Source organism: Corvus hawaiiensis, chromosome 3 (genome assembly GCF_020740725.1).
Source record: "Corvus hawaiiensis isolate bCorHaw1 chromosome 3, bCorHaw1.pri.cur, whole genome shotgun sequence".
Lineage (NCBI taxonomy): Eukaryota > Metazoa > Chordata > Aves > Passeriformes > Corvidae > Corvus > Corvus hawaiiensis.
The window spans coordinates 45,790,825-45,807,009 of record NC_063215.1 but is presented as its reverse complement, the minus strand read 5'-3'; the positions used below and the strand labels follow the sequence as shown (position 1 = coordinate 45,807,009).

The 16,185-nt window shown below is 43.1% G+C and overlaps 1 protein-coding gene across 11 annotated transcripts in view; it reads right to left on the bottom strand.

Annotated features, from left to right (window-relative positions):
* Window positions 1–745: 745 nt before the first annotated feature.
* The window catches only part of PRDM1 (PR/SET domain 1), a 102,738-nt gene continuing 87,298 nt past the window's right edge, over window positions 746–16,185 (bottom strand). For all 11 annotated transcript variants that reach the window (XM_048299421.1, XM_048299420.1, XM_048299419.1 and 8 more), the window contains 4 exons: window positions 13,681–13,933; window positions 4,750–5,858; window positions 4,320–4,448; window positions 746–3,903 (listed from right to left, as the gene is read on the bottom strand). In XM_048299421.1, coding sequence (XP_048155378.1) covers window positions 3,328–3,903; window positions 4,320–4,448; window positions 4,750–5,858; window positions 13,681–13,933 — 2,067 coding nt within the window. In that variant the 3' untranslated portion in view covers window positions 746–3,327. The remainder of the gene's footprint in view (window positions 3,904–4,319; window positions 4,449–4,749; window positions 5,859–13,680; window positions 13,934–16,185) is intronic.

Genomic DNA, 16,185 nt, shown 5'->3' with positions numbered 1-16,185 from the left:
ATGAATTTTTTTAAGAGGACAGTGAAATACTTTTAAAACATCATACGGCGCTGAGTGTCTCAATATGCGCAGGAACGTTATTTCTTTAACATTCAGGTAGGGCAGGGCAGCACATGGCCTCTCTGGTTTAGATCTCACGGTAAATGATGGAAGTAGCAAATGTTGAATTAGCTTTCTGGGGCATCCTGGCCTGCTGTTACTCTTGGGCTGAGGTGGGGAGGGAGGGGTGGACACTTGACCTTCCCCTGGATTTAGTGCAGTGTTCACATCTCCTTTGTGAGCACTTAACAACAGATCCACGTTTGTTTTGAATGCAGTTCCCACCATGCTGAGACAGGACTAAGTGGTCTCACACTGACATTTTGAGTGTGTCATTGTGGTCCTGGTGGTTATGGTTTCAGGCCAGAAATGACAATCATTTGGAAAAATGTAAATGAGAACCCTGGTCACATATCTCTGAGACAGATAGCATTCAAGTATTTCCATTGAAACACAGAAAATTCTTGGCTTTTTTTTTTTTTAAAAGGTACTGGCTGAAACTGAGGAAACCTCTGTACAAAATGAAGCCAGGGTATTCAGCTCTGGCATTGCTGTTTGCAGCTTTCAATGAGGGAAAATCAGAACCCACAAAGGCAGGAGTCAGCATTGCTGAAGACACCACTGCCCTCAGTGAAGCAGCATTGGGGCCACAACCAGGCCGCGCACCCAGTTGGTGCAGAGAGATTGAAGACAAGGGAAGCATCAGTAAAGCAATGAACACTTATATTTAATTTACATTTGACAATTTGCACATAAATAATGATGTAAACCAATACGTAAACATATGATAGTTTGTTGTTCTAGCAAAGTAAAAAGCCTGTTAACTTTGGTCAGAGTCTTTCTTAAGAGAGACAAAAAAACCCCCAAAAACACTGTTGATTGTTGCTACATTCACATGTAAAACGTCTAAGGGAAGGGGGAAACAGTAAAGAGAAGTAACAATTCTTAAAGCTGATGCATATAAATTCTTGTAAATTTTGTATCAAATACAAGAAAGCACTACAGGCAATAATAGGAAAAGTGTGTGTCCAGTGACAGAGTAGTGATACTTTGGTTTATCCTACAATTAAGTACTATATTTATGAACTATTGCTACATTTAAAAGATGTCAGCCTCACAATTTGCAAGAGTGGAAATGTTATGAACTGGAGCCCTTCAAAAGCTGTGTTGGGAGACCTGTATTTCAGGATTGTTTGTTTTTTTAACAGAAGGCATTAAAATGAAGTTTGCTGAAAAAAAAAGACCACCGAATCCTGAATTGTTGAGGTGGACTTTAAAAATTTTTTAAAAAACATAACCAGACAAAAAGGGATACATGGAGGGAGGTGTGTAATAATGCTACTTATATTCATGTGAGTTGACTGTGCAACTCGTTAGTGGCAGGGCACAATGAGACAAGGGCCTTGTCCCCCCTTGACTTCCATCCTGCCCTTACTGTGATTTGTGACCACATCACGCACGGGTCATATTTGGCTTCTTTTCAAGTTCTTTCAGTTACATTTTCTGGCTGTCTGTTGACTGACCACCAGCCTCCTTCCCTCCCAGTGCAGACTGCCAGGAGAGCAGGGGACTGAAGGAGCCCTGGCCTGAAAACAGGGTCATTCCCACCAAATTCACTGAGATGCCACACGTGGATGCATGATGATGTCACTCACGTGTTTGCAAGTCCCGGCTTCACCTTCAGCTGTGCGTGTGTATTTGCAAGTGATAAATGCCTCGGTACAACCTTCTGGTTTTGAGGTCACTGGTTATTTGCAAAACTGGGATAACATTTGATTTTCACACTTAGATGAAAAATAGGTTTTATTACATGGTTTGGCTCACAACTTAAGTGGTATAAATATATATACATATACATATATCGTATAGTGGTATAAATATATCTATAAATATACATGTATTCTTTGCTACACCTCAAACATCACCATATCATCTTTGGGCTTAGCAAAACAAAAAGATAAAAGGACGTGCATTCTATCTTTTCCTGTGCACATTTTGGTTTCTTCTCTAAAGTAGCAAAGCATTTAGGTAAAACAGCATTGTCTGCACCACTGGACACAAGCACTGAGGTAATTGTTGTTCAACAACTTTGCAATGCCCTTTTCTTCTTTAATTAAATTAACCACAAAATGTACAAACACAAATACTGAGAAAAATCTGAGTCGTACAGGAAGGAAGAAAAAAAAATTATGTGCCAGGAAAGGACTTTGCTCCCCACTTCTACCCAGGCAAAGTGGGAGAGAAAAATACAAGTAAAACTGAACCCCTTCTTTCTCAGGGAATCTGACCATCTTTTTTTTTTATCCCTGGAAGGCTCTGGCCAAAAAACCCAAAATAAAACAAAAATCAGAAGAAAGAAATCTGCCCAAACCCCCTTTTAGGCAGAATATTAATAATATTTGTGTCTTTGCTTTTAAACTGCTTTTGGAAACAAAAGAATGTGAGATTCTATTTTGGAAAAGCCACTTTAAGCTCATGTGTTCCTTTGGTCTTAAAGTTACATGACAATATGTGGGGCTAGAGCTGTTTTCTAAAAACCTGTGGTATTGTCCATGGCAGGTCAGTGTTTGCTGTGCCACATCTGTTCCAGGGAGAGCTGCAGGCAGAAAAATCTTTCTCCTCTCCTCTGAGAGGCAGGAGAAGTTCTTTCTTCCCTGCTTGCTGCTACTCTGGGTTGTTGGTTTGGTTTTTTTTTTTTTGCTTTTCAATTCCCAGTGGGGTGATTTGCTCATGAAAGTACACAGAATTTTTTTTTCAAACCAACAGATCTAGGATTCTGTATGTCACATGTCCAACTTTGGCAATATGAAAAACCACATTTGTTTAAAAGACATTGGTACATAAAATACATTTACTGAAACCCTAATCTTAGGTTCTTAAAACAGATGTGCAGAAAAAAAAAATCTACAAGGAATGGCCATAAAACAAAAAATAAAAACATTTAAAGTAAAAATTACAATGAATTTTTCCAGTCATTGTAAACATTTTCCTAATTATTGCTTTTAGAATGATTAATTGCATAATAAATTATGAAGTACTATCATTGAAAAAATAATTATGGATAGATGATTGTCTCTTAGTAACTGGCGAGGCAATGCACAGTCCTTTGCCCCTTTTTATGCCCTGAGAAAACAGTAACTTTGGAGTTCCTTCTTTCAGCTGGAGAGCGTAGGGAAACTACTGTAAGCCAAGATTGCTTTGCAGCATTGAAACTATGTACAAGCAACTGCTACAGGCACCCTGACTTGCCAAGTCATAAATAAAAAAAAATCACTTTGCCAAAAAGTCTTAAGGGTCCATCGGTTCAATTGTTTCTTGCTTGACCTTTACAGGTAACAGAGGTAGTGGGTGACCGTGAGGCAACTTCATAACTGACATATCTGACGACTCGTAAAGGTTGCATCCTGAGGAGATAAGCCCATTTCCCAGGTTCCTCTGTAGAGAGACTTTCAGATTAGCTCCTTCCATTTCCCTCCTGAGCATGGTCAGTATATCCTTCTCCACGATCGACGTTAAGTCGATATTGTCCTCCACTTCTTCCAACTTGTCAGCATTGTCACTGATATCGAACTTCTCGATCTCCTCATTGATTCGGTTCAGGTCCTCCATGGAGAGGCCAGAGGCAGGGGCAACGGGGCAGTTGCCCTTCAGGTGGACCTGGAGGCTGCAGAGGTGAATGTAGCTCTTGTGGCAGTGGATGCATTTATGGGGGCGTTCCCGGGTGTGGAGACGCTTGTGCAGCTTCAGGTGCACAAACTGGGTGAATTTGGCCGGGCAGAGCTTGCACTGGTAAGGCTTCTCTCCAGAGTGGAGCCGCAGGTGGGTTTTGAGATTGCTGGTGCTGCTGAACCGCTTGTGACAAACCTAATGTGGGGGGTGGCAGAGAAACAGCGAGTGAGTGGGAGGCGATTTTATGGTTTAAATCACAGACACCTAGGAGGAGACGGCAGGACGAAGCAGCAGCTTTCTATATCTTCACACTTTCTCACAAAGGGAAAAAAATCCCCACCTTTTTTTATTTAAATATTGCTGAATGTCATTTTGAGTGTGGCTGATAGCAAAACTGTATCAGGCAGATGTTGCTCTAGCAGGCTGCAGGCAATCGTGCTGTCTCACAGATGCTGCTGCACAAGGGCTGGGCCCAGCTGTGGTGTGGATTCTGGCCCTGAGCAGCCAAGGGTTTGTCCCTCAGCCCTCCCTGCACACTGTATGGGGTGTGCAAAGCCCTGCTGTCCCTTTGGCCTCAGAAGGAATCATCTCTCTCTCTGTGCATTACATACCTGACACTCGTGGGGTTTTTCTCCCGTGTGTACCAGATAGTGCTTCTGGAGGTGAGCCAGCTGTGTGAAGCCCTTATTGCAAGTCTGGCATTTAAATGGTCTCTCTCCGCTGTGTACTCGGAGGTGCACCTAGGGAGAGACAAAGCAATTAACAATTTGCAGTTTCCAGTACTACAACAAAAGTGCTTTCAGATGTTTCCTAAAGTCAGCGGAAGAGTCCCATTGCCAAAATACAATGTTATCTAGTTAATTAGGTGGCGTCAGTATTAAAACACACAACCACGCTTTCTTGCTGGGGGATGCTGTACTAAGCCCAGACGAATAAACAGCCTAACAAGCAAGGGAGGCCTGACCCTGCTTTTCCTCGAAAACCTACAGGGAGAAACCTGAGCCTTCAAAGAAGGCTCCTGTCTTATTCTCCACTGCCTACCTTCAGATTGGAGAGCTGGCCAAAGGTCTTGGAGCAAACATTGCATTCGTACTTGATCTTCCCATTCTGCTTTTTCAGTGGGTATGGGAGGGTTTTGTAACCGGTCACATTCCTCTTACTTTTAATGAGATTCATGGCTTCTTCACCGCCGGTGGCAGCCAACACCACTGAGGTAGGTTTAGGTTGCATTATGTGTTCTGAACTGGCTGCTGTACCAGCGGTGGGGGACCCACTGGTAGGGCTGCATGGCTTGTCCTTCATGCTGGCAGCAGCGCCCGTGATAGAGAAGGCACTGTTGGGTGCTGGTATGAGAAAGTCTCTTGGATGATCAGGCTGCAGCAGTCGACGGCCTCCTTCACTGGGCAATGAGCTGGGGAGCGTGGTAGGGTTCAGCATGTGGTGGGAAAGGCTACCTCCACTGAGCAGGTTGCCATAAAGAGGATACATCCTTGGGAAGAGATTGAAATTGTTGATGCCATTGATATTGTTCAAAGCGCTCAGGTTATTACAGCTCATATTGAATGGAGGTAACAGGAATTTGGGGTAATGGGGATTGTAGGACGGTAGAAAGGCAGGTGAGAGGTGGCCAGGGGGTGCATATCCAGGATAAGACCCCAATCCTTCTGAGCCATATGATCCATTCAAGTAAGGGTATGGCTCTCTGTGCTCTTGGGAAGTAGGTGCCAGAGGCGAAACCGTGACCCCTGGACTACTGTGGGGGCTTGAACTTTTTAAACTTTGGTCTGGGCTGCTCCTCCCGGAAGGACTCGGTGTAGTAGATGCCTGGATGGGCGAGTGAGTAATGTAGCTGGGTCTGTCCATGCCATATGCTAAGGAAGCTTTCAGATAGTCTTCTGGAATGTGAGGTCGGATTGGGTAGACAACTCGAGGGAAGAAACACCTCTCCGGGCTATAGTTCTTATGTAAATCATCCAAGTCTTTTTCTGGAGTAACTGGTGAAATGTTGGTCTGAAAGAAGTCTTTTCCTTTTTGAGGATTGGATTCCATTTTCAGGATTTCTTTCACACTGTGCTCCTTCTTTGGGATGCTTTTCTGATAAAGCTCATCTTTATCAGCGCTGTGCTGCTTTGGATTAACGTGGGTTTGTGCTGAAATACAAAGACAAAGTAATGACTATTTAGATATGTCACTGGTATTATCTCTTTTCAAAACAAAATCTAACTCCTACAAGTTTAGTGGGAAGGAAGGTCATCTCTCAGAGATGAGCAATCATTCAACTTGCCAGAAAACTAATTTTTGTGTGAAGAAATGCCTGCTGGTATTAAGTGTTAATATAAAGCACTGTTAATTTAGGGGATACAGGCCAGTACATAGAGATCTGATGATGATGCATTTGCAGAGTGCCAGTCTCCACTCTGCAAACTGATTTCACCTTTCTTTCCCCTTAAATTTGCCTGGCTTTGCTGTTGAATGTCTCTTTAAGCAGTATTTCTAATAAATGTGGTAACGAGCATTTGTTCACAATACAGGTTTAACTGAAGGGCTTCACAGAACACAAGCTCCCAGAAATGTTCCTCAGTAAAATAACAAGGCATGACAAATCGGGTTTTTCCAAACCGCAGCAGTCACTTCACCAGCCAGTTCAATTACTTACAGTACCAAAAAAACCATGGCTGGCTAGGATGAAAGCCTTCTTCAAAGAGAAGGTATTCTCCATCAGTAAACAGATCATTACTCATTAAATATACTGCTTAGGAACATCTACAACAAAGCAGACTGTTTACTGCAGATTTCTGTGGCATTCAGTCTATGCAAAACTCCTCTGCTTACAGCTGTACTTTATAAAAAAATGCTGAAGCAAAGTAAAAGAAAGCAAGACTGGTTGGCTCCAGCTTAAGTTGAAATGTGCTTAAAAAAAAAAAAAAGGGAAAAAGAAATATGTATTTAGAAGGAAATAGAAGCTAGCATGCATTCATCTCAGTTCAGCACATATTCTATTTATTTGTATTCAAAGACCTTGCTATCTGGACATAATACAATCTTAACAGCACACTGAAAGACAAATTCAGTAGAAAAACAAATCTGCCTTTATCTTTGTTACATAATCTTGATTACTTGTAAGATATTTTATTATAGGGGGAAAAACTACAAGAAGGTTTCATAATCTTAGTTAGTGCCAGGCTTTCCCTCAGGAGGTGCAAGCCAACACCAGTAGGTACGTGACTCAAAACCATTGCAGTCCTTTAGAAACGTTTCCGCTTCCATGACTGACTGTTCTTACTTCACTATCTGAGGTGAGAAACAGTTATTTCTGATTTTTGGAGGATCATCTGAACCCAGTGAGGAACGTAAGAACAGGCAATGACCACGCAGCTTTCAACACGGATTCTTTGCTTCACTATGCACTACCCTGATGGAATCTATCATTTGGCAACATTACCCTATAAGGCAAAGAAACAGCCATTTATTAAACGTATCCAAGAAAACAGCTGTTTTCAAAGCATGCGCCTACTTACACCAACCCACTTTACAGTAGCATCCTTTTTGAAATGGCATTAGACTAGTAGCAAGCAAATTTAGTTTGAGATTTGTTGGTAGTTTGTGTGTTTTCAAGCTGCAATGAAATGCAACTGAACACAGTTAAATTCAGTTAAAATATTTATGATAAAACTTAAGAGTGTTGTACAGCAAGCATGTACACAGATAAGTGCACAGATAGCTTCCCAATTAGTTCTCTCAGTATCTAAAATTTAATCCAGAGCTGTATCAAAAATAAAGTAATAACATATTGTGTTGTCTGGCTTTAAAAAACATCTACTTTCTTTGGTCATTTTGTCTGTAATCCTGGACTGGTAACTCATTTTTTAAATGTCAACCAGATTTTTGGGCATAGCATAGAGGTCCTCCTAGGTCCAAGAAGCTCCACAATGGCACTGTGGATAATATTATCTGTATCTTCTTATCAGCTGCCTTTCACCACAGCAGTGTCTCAGAGCAAACATTCCTGGTGACACTATCAGCATTGGGAAGTATCAAGACCAGGCAGTATTGAAAACTGGACAGGGGGGTGAGAAGGAGGACTTGTGAAGCCTTGCAGCAGGAAAAATAAATAAATACCACCTTATCAGGCCCATATCAGTTTCTCAGTGGGGTCTGTCAAGCAGGAAGTTCAAATTGACACTTTTCTCTTTTAAAGAAAAAAACCCAGGAGGAGGGGAAGAGGAAGGAGAAATGCTGGTGGTGCTGGAAAAGTGATAGAGAAACTGGGGCCACTTCAACTGGAGAAACAACTCCGACTGTCACAAGGTTAAACACGAGGGTGGGGATGTACGTGCCTTATGTGCAGGAGCAAGCCCAGGAGTGACAGAAAGGAAGCTCACGCAGAGATCGTAACTTTCTTTGTGCAACAATCCCATGCTCTCTCTTGACTGACTAAAGATAATTGCTCTTTTCTTCCCTTCTGAATTTTCCCAGTAAAGCTGTCCCTCCTACTAATTTCCATGCATATACAGAAGTTGTGGTATTTAAAATTTATTTTTCAAGTCTAACTGTGACAGGTCTCTTTAGTTTGCAAGCTATCTGTGGTCCATAAATCCCCTCTTGGCTTTTCCCCTATTACCTGAGCACAAGGGACACTTGGGAACACCAGAGAGATCAAAACATAAACAAGTGTGTCAGCACTGTGTAAAATAAGAGAAGGTAATGTCGGGGGCCAAGGAGAGGTTCTTAAGTTTTATACTGAAGGTGGATTTAAACCAGGGCTGAAACTGATTGAGAGGTTTACAGCCTTTCTTGTTGCTCTTAAAGGAGCCATACTTCAAAGTTAAAGAGATATATTTCTTATAAATGGATGTTTTTTCTGAACTTGTGATCCTAGATCTAAGTTTTTACCAATCAGAATGTCTCCCTCTCACTCTTGAAATGCATTTCTCCCCCTGGCCCCATACACACACACACACACACATATATACATACTAAATATAGGCACATACTATTCCAAGATCTGTCTAGTTTCTGTGGTCAGAGAGACACACAGAAAAGAGATTCATGACAAAACAAGAACAGTGCAGCTGCATTTTTAAGTTACTGATCTAAGAAGGGTGGGGGGGAAGAAAGAAAAAAACCCCAGACGTGCCTCTTGAGGAGCCTGATCCACTTCTGAGGTCAACAGATTATTTGCTCAGATTTTTTTTTATCTGCAAACAGATATTTGCTGAGATTAGTGCGTGCGTGCAAGAGGAAAAGGGACGAAACTCCTGTTACTTTTAAGTATTAATAAAACTTGAGTGAAGGGGCTGCCTGAAGTCACTCCAATGTGGGTGTTCCAGCTACAGACTGCTGCAGAGCTATAGCCTTTGCTCTTGGTTCTTGTGCTCTGAGCAGTAGCCTGACAAACATTTCATGAAAACAATGATCTGGTTTTTTTTCTAAAAACTTGAAAAACAGTTGTAGGCAGACAGTAATTTCAATAGTAATTTCAGGAGTGAGATGGTACTGAACACTTTGAGTGGTGGAGCTTAATTATGCCGATTCACATTTTTGATCTAAATTAAGCACCTCTTTTGCTAGTAGAAAGAGAACCTCGAAGTTGTGAAGCGGGCAAAACAAAGACTGTTTCCACTCAAAATGAGAACAGAGACCAACATTTAGAAGTACATAATTTGATCATCTGTTTTCTAAATGTGTCCATGGCAGTGTGACATGCCTTTGAAAACTTTTTGCTCAGAGAAGGTCTTTCCGGGAGCCTTCAAATAATTCTCAATATTAAGACAACTTCAGGCCCTGAATTCTGATTTTGTGAAGACAACCTCTCATATCATTTAAAAATCGTTTTCCTGAGCCCTTTTGAACATTCCAGGAGGCATTTTTTTAAGCAAGCGCAGATGTTTCCTATCAACCCAAACAGAAAAGCTTCAAAACCAGAAAGTGAAACTGCCCATAAACAAAAGGGAAAGCGAGCGACAGGGCTGAGCTAACGGCCAGCATATCAGGGCCAGCAGGAAGAAAAGATTAAATAGCATTTAAAAAAAAAGCGTTAAAAACTTAATCTTCACAGAACTGGAAACATTTTAAATAATGCCTTGTTAAACCTGTTAATGAAACAGAAAGATTGCCAAGTATTTTGTAAATAGTCTTCCCCCAACTTGAATTTTTTTCTGAAGTTTGACCAAAAGATGTCACCTGCCCGTACTTGACTGAGGAGACAAACATGACATGAGCAGCAGGAAGTTGCATCATATGATTGCAATATATGAACATTATTATCAAATAGTCATGTCCTGAGTCAATGCAATGGTTTGGATTTTGTTGGGCTTTTGTTGTATAGGGGTTTTTTTGTTTGTTTGTTTTTTTTTTTAACTGTTATCCTCTCCACCCCTCCATCCCAAAATAATCCTCCCATGTTGAGGTAAGAATTAAATTCTAAACTATGTGGAACCACCAACGCAAATTTCCTCAGTCTTTGCTAAAAAAAAAAATCACAGACTAAAAGACAATCTGAAGGAGCGGTTGAATGAGGTTAAGCACATTTAACAAATTACTGATAATTTATTTTTAGCAGAATACAGAAATCTTGTGTCACCATACTTAAAACTATTTTCTGGACAATGGCACCATCTGAAGGTGACATCTCAAATCTTGACAGAAAACATCAGGGGCCTCAAAACAGGCAGGAAGGAGAAGGGGATAATTTGGAATGACACTGAGTTTCCAGCATTGGGATAATGTGGAGTCTTGCCTCTGCCACTGTTGTGCAACTCCTTGCAGGCACTTCAACATCTATCTGAAGTTATGTAGCTCCACTCAGAGCTAATCACAGCTGTGAAGGTAGGTGTGTGCTCCAGCGTCCGAAGGACTGGGTCAAAGGCCCCAATTCAGGAAAACACAGAGGACAGGGTTAAACCCACAACTAAGTACATACCTAATTGCTGTCTTGCATCTGGATGCTTTCCTTCTGCGGCGCAAATTAACTAATGCTAGGGAAGTTACCTTTAATTTGAAAGTTTGCTGTTACAGAGGCAAGTAGATGTTACATGTGGGTGTGTAAATACATTTATGCTCTAAAGTGGTAGTTCTCTCATTTTTGAGGCCACTAATTACAGGAAATAAAGCCAGAGAAATTCCCTGATACATTTTTCCCCGGAGGCCCATCCTGCTCTGGTGCTTAAAGAGGAACTGAGGTGCTGAACTCTAAGGCTGTGATCCCCAAACCCTTGAGGCACTTAAAGCAGCTGCCTATATTTTAAGTTGGCAAGACTGGAAGGTCTCTGTAGGTGTGTGTCCCAGGTGGCCTCTCCTGTGCTGGGCTGGGCAGGCAGCCAGCCAAGGTGCGACTCTTCCAAAGCCTCCCACGGGCACCAGTGAGCACTGCACGCCCAAGACATAGTGAAGGGAGAGATCTGGGTGCAACACATCACAGCCACTGGCAGCCTCCTGCCCACACCAGTGTGTATCCCATGGGAGGAGGCCCTGACTTCAGCATGCCTCTTGGGACCTGGACTCCAACTTTCCCTCCCTCCTCCTCAGTGGGTGCCAAAACCAGCAGTCATGAGCTGTGAGAGGTGGTGATGCTCCCCTGCTCCTCTGAGGGAAGCCATACCACTTTGAACACCAAATTATTAACAATCCATTTGGCTGGAGAGGACTTAACTGACTTCCTAGCAGGTGGGGGATCCCCTCAAGCAAGACTGTTTTGATGGGCCAAAGCCCTACGTCTGTAGCAGGTGCAGGGTGCCAGTGAACTGGAGACAAACCCTCTGTGCTTTACCCATGGATGAATGCAGTGCCAGGGTACCTTGGCCAGGCTTTGTGACAGAGAGAGAGGCTGGAGAGGCAGCACAATGCTCTCTAATTTTAGATTTAACTAGTGGCCTGGGAGAAAGGAGCAGAAGAAAGCTAAACAGTACTGGCATTCATGGTAAACTCATCTGGTTCCAGTACTAATGCTGGAAAAACCACCGCTGCTTGCATCATTGCTGCAGGGACTTTGGCAAATAAGGATCTTTGGGAGACTTCTGGATTTTTCTTCCACACTTTTCAAAAGGTTAACTTTAGAAAACCTCAACCCTTATGGTACCTGTAGGGTTTTTGGCCCAGCTGCAGGCTTTAGGCCTGAATGTGCTGGTCACAAGAATGAGGGAAAAGAAAAAAATGTGTGAAAATTTTTTCTCATTTTCTGAACTGCTATTTTCTTTAGGTGGAAGGAGCTAACATAAAATTTCTAAATGGTTTAAATATAATTATCTTAAAAAAGAAAAATGTCTGTTTCAACCTCAGCATCTGGAAAAACTGCAAACGTTAAGGCTGAACTACAAAATTGTGGCTCAAGTTCCCATTTCTTTAAATCCTTGTATTGAGCCTACTGCTTTTACTAAAATCAGTTATTCTGCCATGTCCAGACACCCCTAGTTTTGACCTGATTAAGAGTAACTGGACAGAGTAAGAAACACTTTACAAATACATTCATTGCTACTTCTGCAAGGAAGCATAAGGTGCCAGCAGATGCAGGAAACCGATCCTGTGTTTGTGTGTCCTCCTAGCTAGTGGCCAAATGTGCCTGACCAGATCTTAGCAAACTCCTCATCCACCAGAGCCCTACATGCTGTTGTCTCATCTCACCTGCAGGTCTTACTGAAAAGCCAACAGTTCATCATATCAGGAAATAAAACTGCACAGAGAGTGGCGAGATGACATATGTGCAAAGATGACAGAATCAGTGAGATCGTTTTTGAACAGAGAATATAGCTGCGTAAGACATTCCCTCCCTCTCTTCCCTCTGTCATTAAGAGACAACAGGTTTTCTTCTATTAATTTGTAGGAAAAGACAAAAAACTAGGGAAAGGGTGACACCCACAGAGGACAGATGTACTTTTGATTAATCTGAATGTGTGATATCATTTTTGTAATATGGGATGACAATTCTAATGATCCCCAAAGTAACAATGATATTTTTTAACCCATTCCTTGTTGCCAAATAACCATAAATAGTTCTTTATATTAAAAAAAAAAAAATCCTGCTTGCAGTTTGTCCTTCAAGTTTCGGTGTAGTCACTGGCAGAAGGACAAAAGAATACTCTGCTCTATCTTACAGCAGCAGCAGGGGAAGCAGCCTAAGAGTCCACTGAGAAGTCAGCAAGAATCCTTCCTTCTCTAGAAGGGGCTCTGGGTGAGGTATCAGGCAGTGATTAAGTGGGAAGTAAAGCACCAAGGCTGGAGATCATCAGAAATCACAGAGGAACACAAACTCCTGGAAACACCTCTTCCCTCTGCTACCAGTGCTATTATTTTTGAACAGAAAATGAAAGCTGCAATATAAAGCCAAGAAATGGGGACAAAGTACACTGACCTTAAAACATAAGTAACCAGATGAGAAGACCACAGGAGGTTTGGTCCCATTAGATAAATACGTGTAGATGCAAGGCTCAAAGTGCATTATGCAGTAAACACGTATTTTGTCAGACACCTAGACAGAGTCATGGCACATTGCCACTTCCTGGTACAGCGAGGGCAGCCCTTTGGGAGCATGACTGGACAGCCCAGCCTTTAGTATGTGCTACCAAAGCAGACTTTTGCTCAACACACTGTGAGATCTGAAATTGGAAAGTCTGAGAGTGAACCAACAGCTATGGTTAGGAAGACAGAGGTCAGGTTGTCTGTCCAGAATTTCACCAGATAAGACTCAGAGTGTAAACAAGCAACTGCTCAGATTTTATAACCTCTTTCCATTTGAACAGGCACAGAGTCTTGTGTTGGGTTTTTAATTCCCCTTTTTAACATTCTCTTGTGTTGGGCTTTTTAATTCCCCTTTTTAACATTCTCTTGTGTTGGGTTTTTTAATTCCCCTTTTCCACTCCAAGCTACCTCCTGTGACACAACAGATGATGCAGCTGTGTAATTATACAACTTATTATTAGATCGTATAGGCAGAAGAGACATTACTAGCATTCCTTGTTTATACTGTAATGCACTTACTGAGGTTCATCATTGTCAGCTCTCTGGAGGAGGGATAGTGCAGCCTCTCTGCAAAGTCTCGGCAATACCACACAAGCAGCTCTTGGTTGGCAGGGATGGGCTTGATGGTATAGAAGTAGATGTTCATTCCATTCTGACAAGCAGCCAAGTTCTGCTCCTGAACAGAGTAGCCAGGGTTTACATAACGCATCCAGTTGCTCTTGTCCTCGTTAAATCCATCAATGAAGTGGTGAAGTTCACCACTTGAGTAGATCTGGAATAGAGGAAGTGCTTATGAATATATATAAATATATATATAGGCACAATACGCAACACGTATGCACAGAGTCCAGAGGGGAAAAATGATAAGCTCCCCCTTTTTTTTTTTTTTAAAGAGCATATATTACTGAAGTAAAGAGTTCAAGCTGTGTTCCTGCCTTTCCAACTATGACATCCTCTGATTTAAGAAGGTATTCAAAGGCAAGTTCACAGTCACCTTTTCCATTTCATCTTAGCCTATGTCTCAGCTTGGGAAAACAAGACCCAAAATCTGAAACGCAGAGTACTCTCCCTGTGTGAGCAGTCTACCTTAGAGTCCTTTTCCTGATTCTCTGATCAACAAGTGGGTGATGCTGATGACTGCAGGTCTGAGTGCGTGCTTGCATTAATGCTTTGAGTCACCTGTGTATAAGACTGGCTGGCTGCACTACGTCAGAATCCTTCTCACCTCTTTCTATGGCCTCTGTACTTGCAGTTTCCTACCACCTCCACCCAAGGTTTAAACTATGCAAACATTCTCCACCCCCCCCCAGAGTCCTAAAGCAACACTTGCTCATAGTTGAACTGTAACCCTTTTGTAGGAAGGCTGGGTGAGGCAAAGATGAAATTCACCTGCCATAACTGAAGGAAGACCTGGAGAGGGGTTAACCCATGAAAAGTCATTTTTCCTGCCAAGGGACATGTTCTGACTTGCCCACGGAGGGGCAAGAAAATATGAATATGAAAACTGCTCAGCGGTTTCGGGGGAAAGAAGTTCCCATCATTGACAGAAGCTACTGTTTCTCGAAATGGTAAGAATAGGAGAATTATTTTTAAAAAGTCAAGAGAAATCCAGGAAACATGCTTGTTAAAAACTCACTGCTTACTCTCAAGGGGAACTAGTTCCGTGCTGGATGAAATGACCAGGCAAAAGCCAGACCTTGAAGTGGGAGCAGCTTGCACCAGCAATGCACCGCGCTGAGCAGGAAATGCCTTTCCAAAGGGGAGACAGAGCTTATCTCATAGGGAAAACACTCCACAGGATGTTGCTGCCCGTGTGCCCTCACCACTCTCGCAGCTCCCTGGCCAGGCAGCGCCCTCCGGCCGGCCGGGACCCTCCTATGCTCCCCGAAGCCCGGCGGGCAGAGAGGCGAGGCGGCCTGGCCCTTTAACGCGGGCCGTAAACACCAGAATCACTTTCTTTAAGAGTAACTTCCTGTAAACTGAGAAGGGGGAAATACATGTGGCCTCATCAAAGCGGCTTGCGAGAGATTTTGCGGTGTGTTTGTTATGAGAAAATGGAAGGGAGCCGGGCGAGTTGTGCTGCATCAAGAGGAGCCTTCGGGTTTCTCTGCTCACCCCGGCTCGCAAACTTCCAGGAACGCGGGGCTCTGGCGCTTGACGCCTGCCACCACTTCCCAAACCAGCCCTCCACCGCTCCCACGTCAGGGCCACAGCTCCGACTCTCCGGCAGAGGCACCCACCAGGCTCCCACCTATTCTGGGGAAGGCGCGACCAGATGTGCTGAGTCACGGCGCGTTCCCAGAAATGACGCGGGCCCGGGCGGCCCCGCTCCCCTGGCGCGGGCAGGGCGCAGGCAGCGTCCCCGGGCGCCTGGCAGATGTTCCCGCTCCTGCCAGCGAGCCCGGGATGCCTTTAATAACATGTGGGGAGTTATCTCCCACGTGTTATTATTTCCTTTGCATATGCAAGCCTGTGTCAGACCCCTAGGAAGGAATTAATTTTCAGTGCAGCAGTCTGTCTTGAACGAATCAAGAGATTATAACAGGGAATTTAATGATGCCTAGATGGTTCCTAGGATATTATTTCTGAGGATCCCTCCGCATTAAGGCTTAAAATCACATCGTAAGAATGATGTCATCTTTCTCACTGCAATGTAGGAATGAAGTCCTGCAAGATGGTTAGCAGCCCCTCTTCCCTGTGTCTTCTGTCTTATGAACAACTGGTGGGGCTAGGGTCAGCATACTGGTCTCTTCCTATACTGGACACAAGCTCCCTAAAAGTTCAGCAAAAAGAAACATTTTGTGGCCTTATTAATGTGAAAACAGTTGCCTGCTGTGTAAAAACGCACATGCAAATAACTGCCTGTGCAATGCTGTATTACGTCGTACAAAGACGATCTGAGAAAACCAAAATGATTCAATTAGGTAGGAAGAAAGGGGTGTGGGGAATGCTGGTGCGTGCCCTGGGTTTCACCTGGATATGAGGTTGGGATATTACTAAGGCAGGCAGGCACCTGAGCGTAGA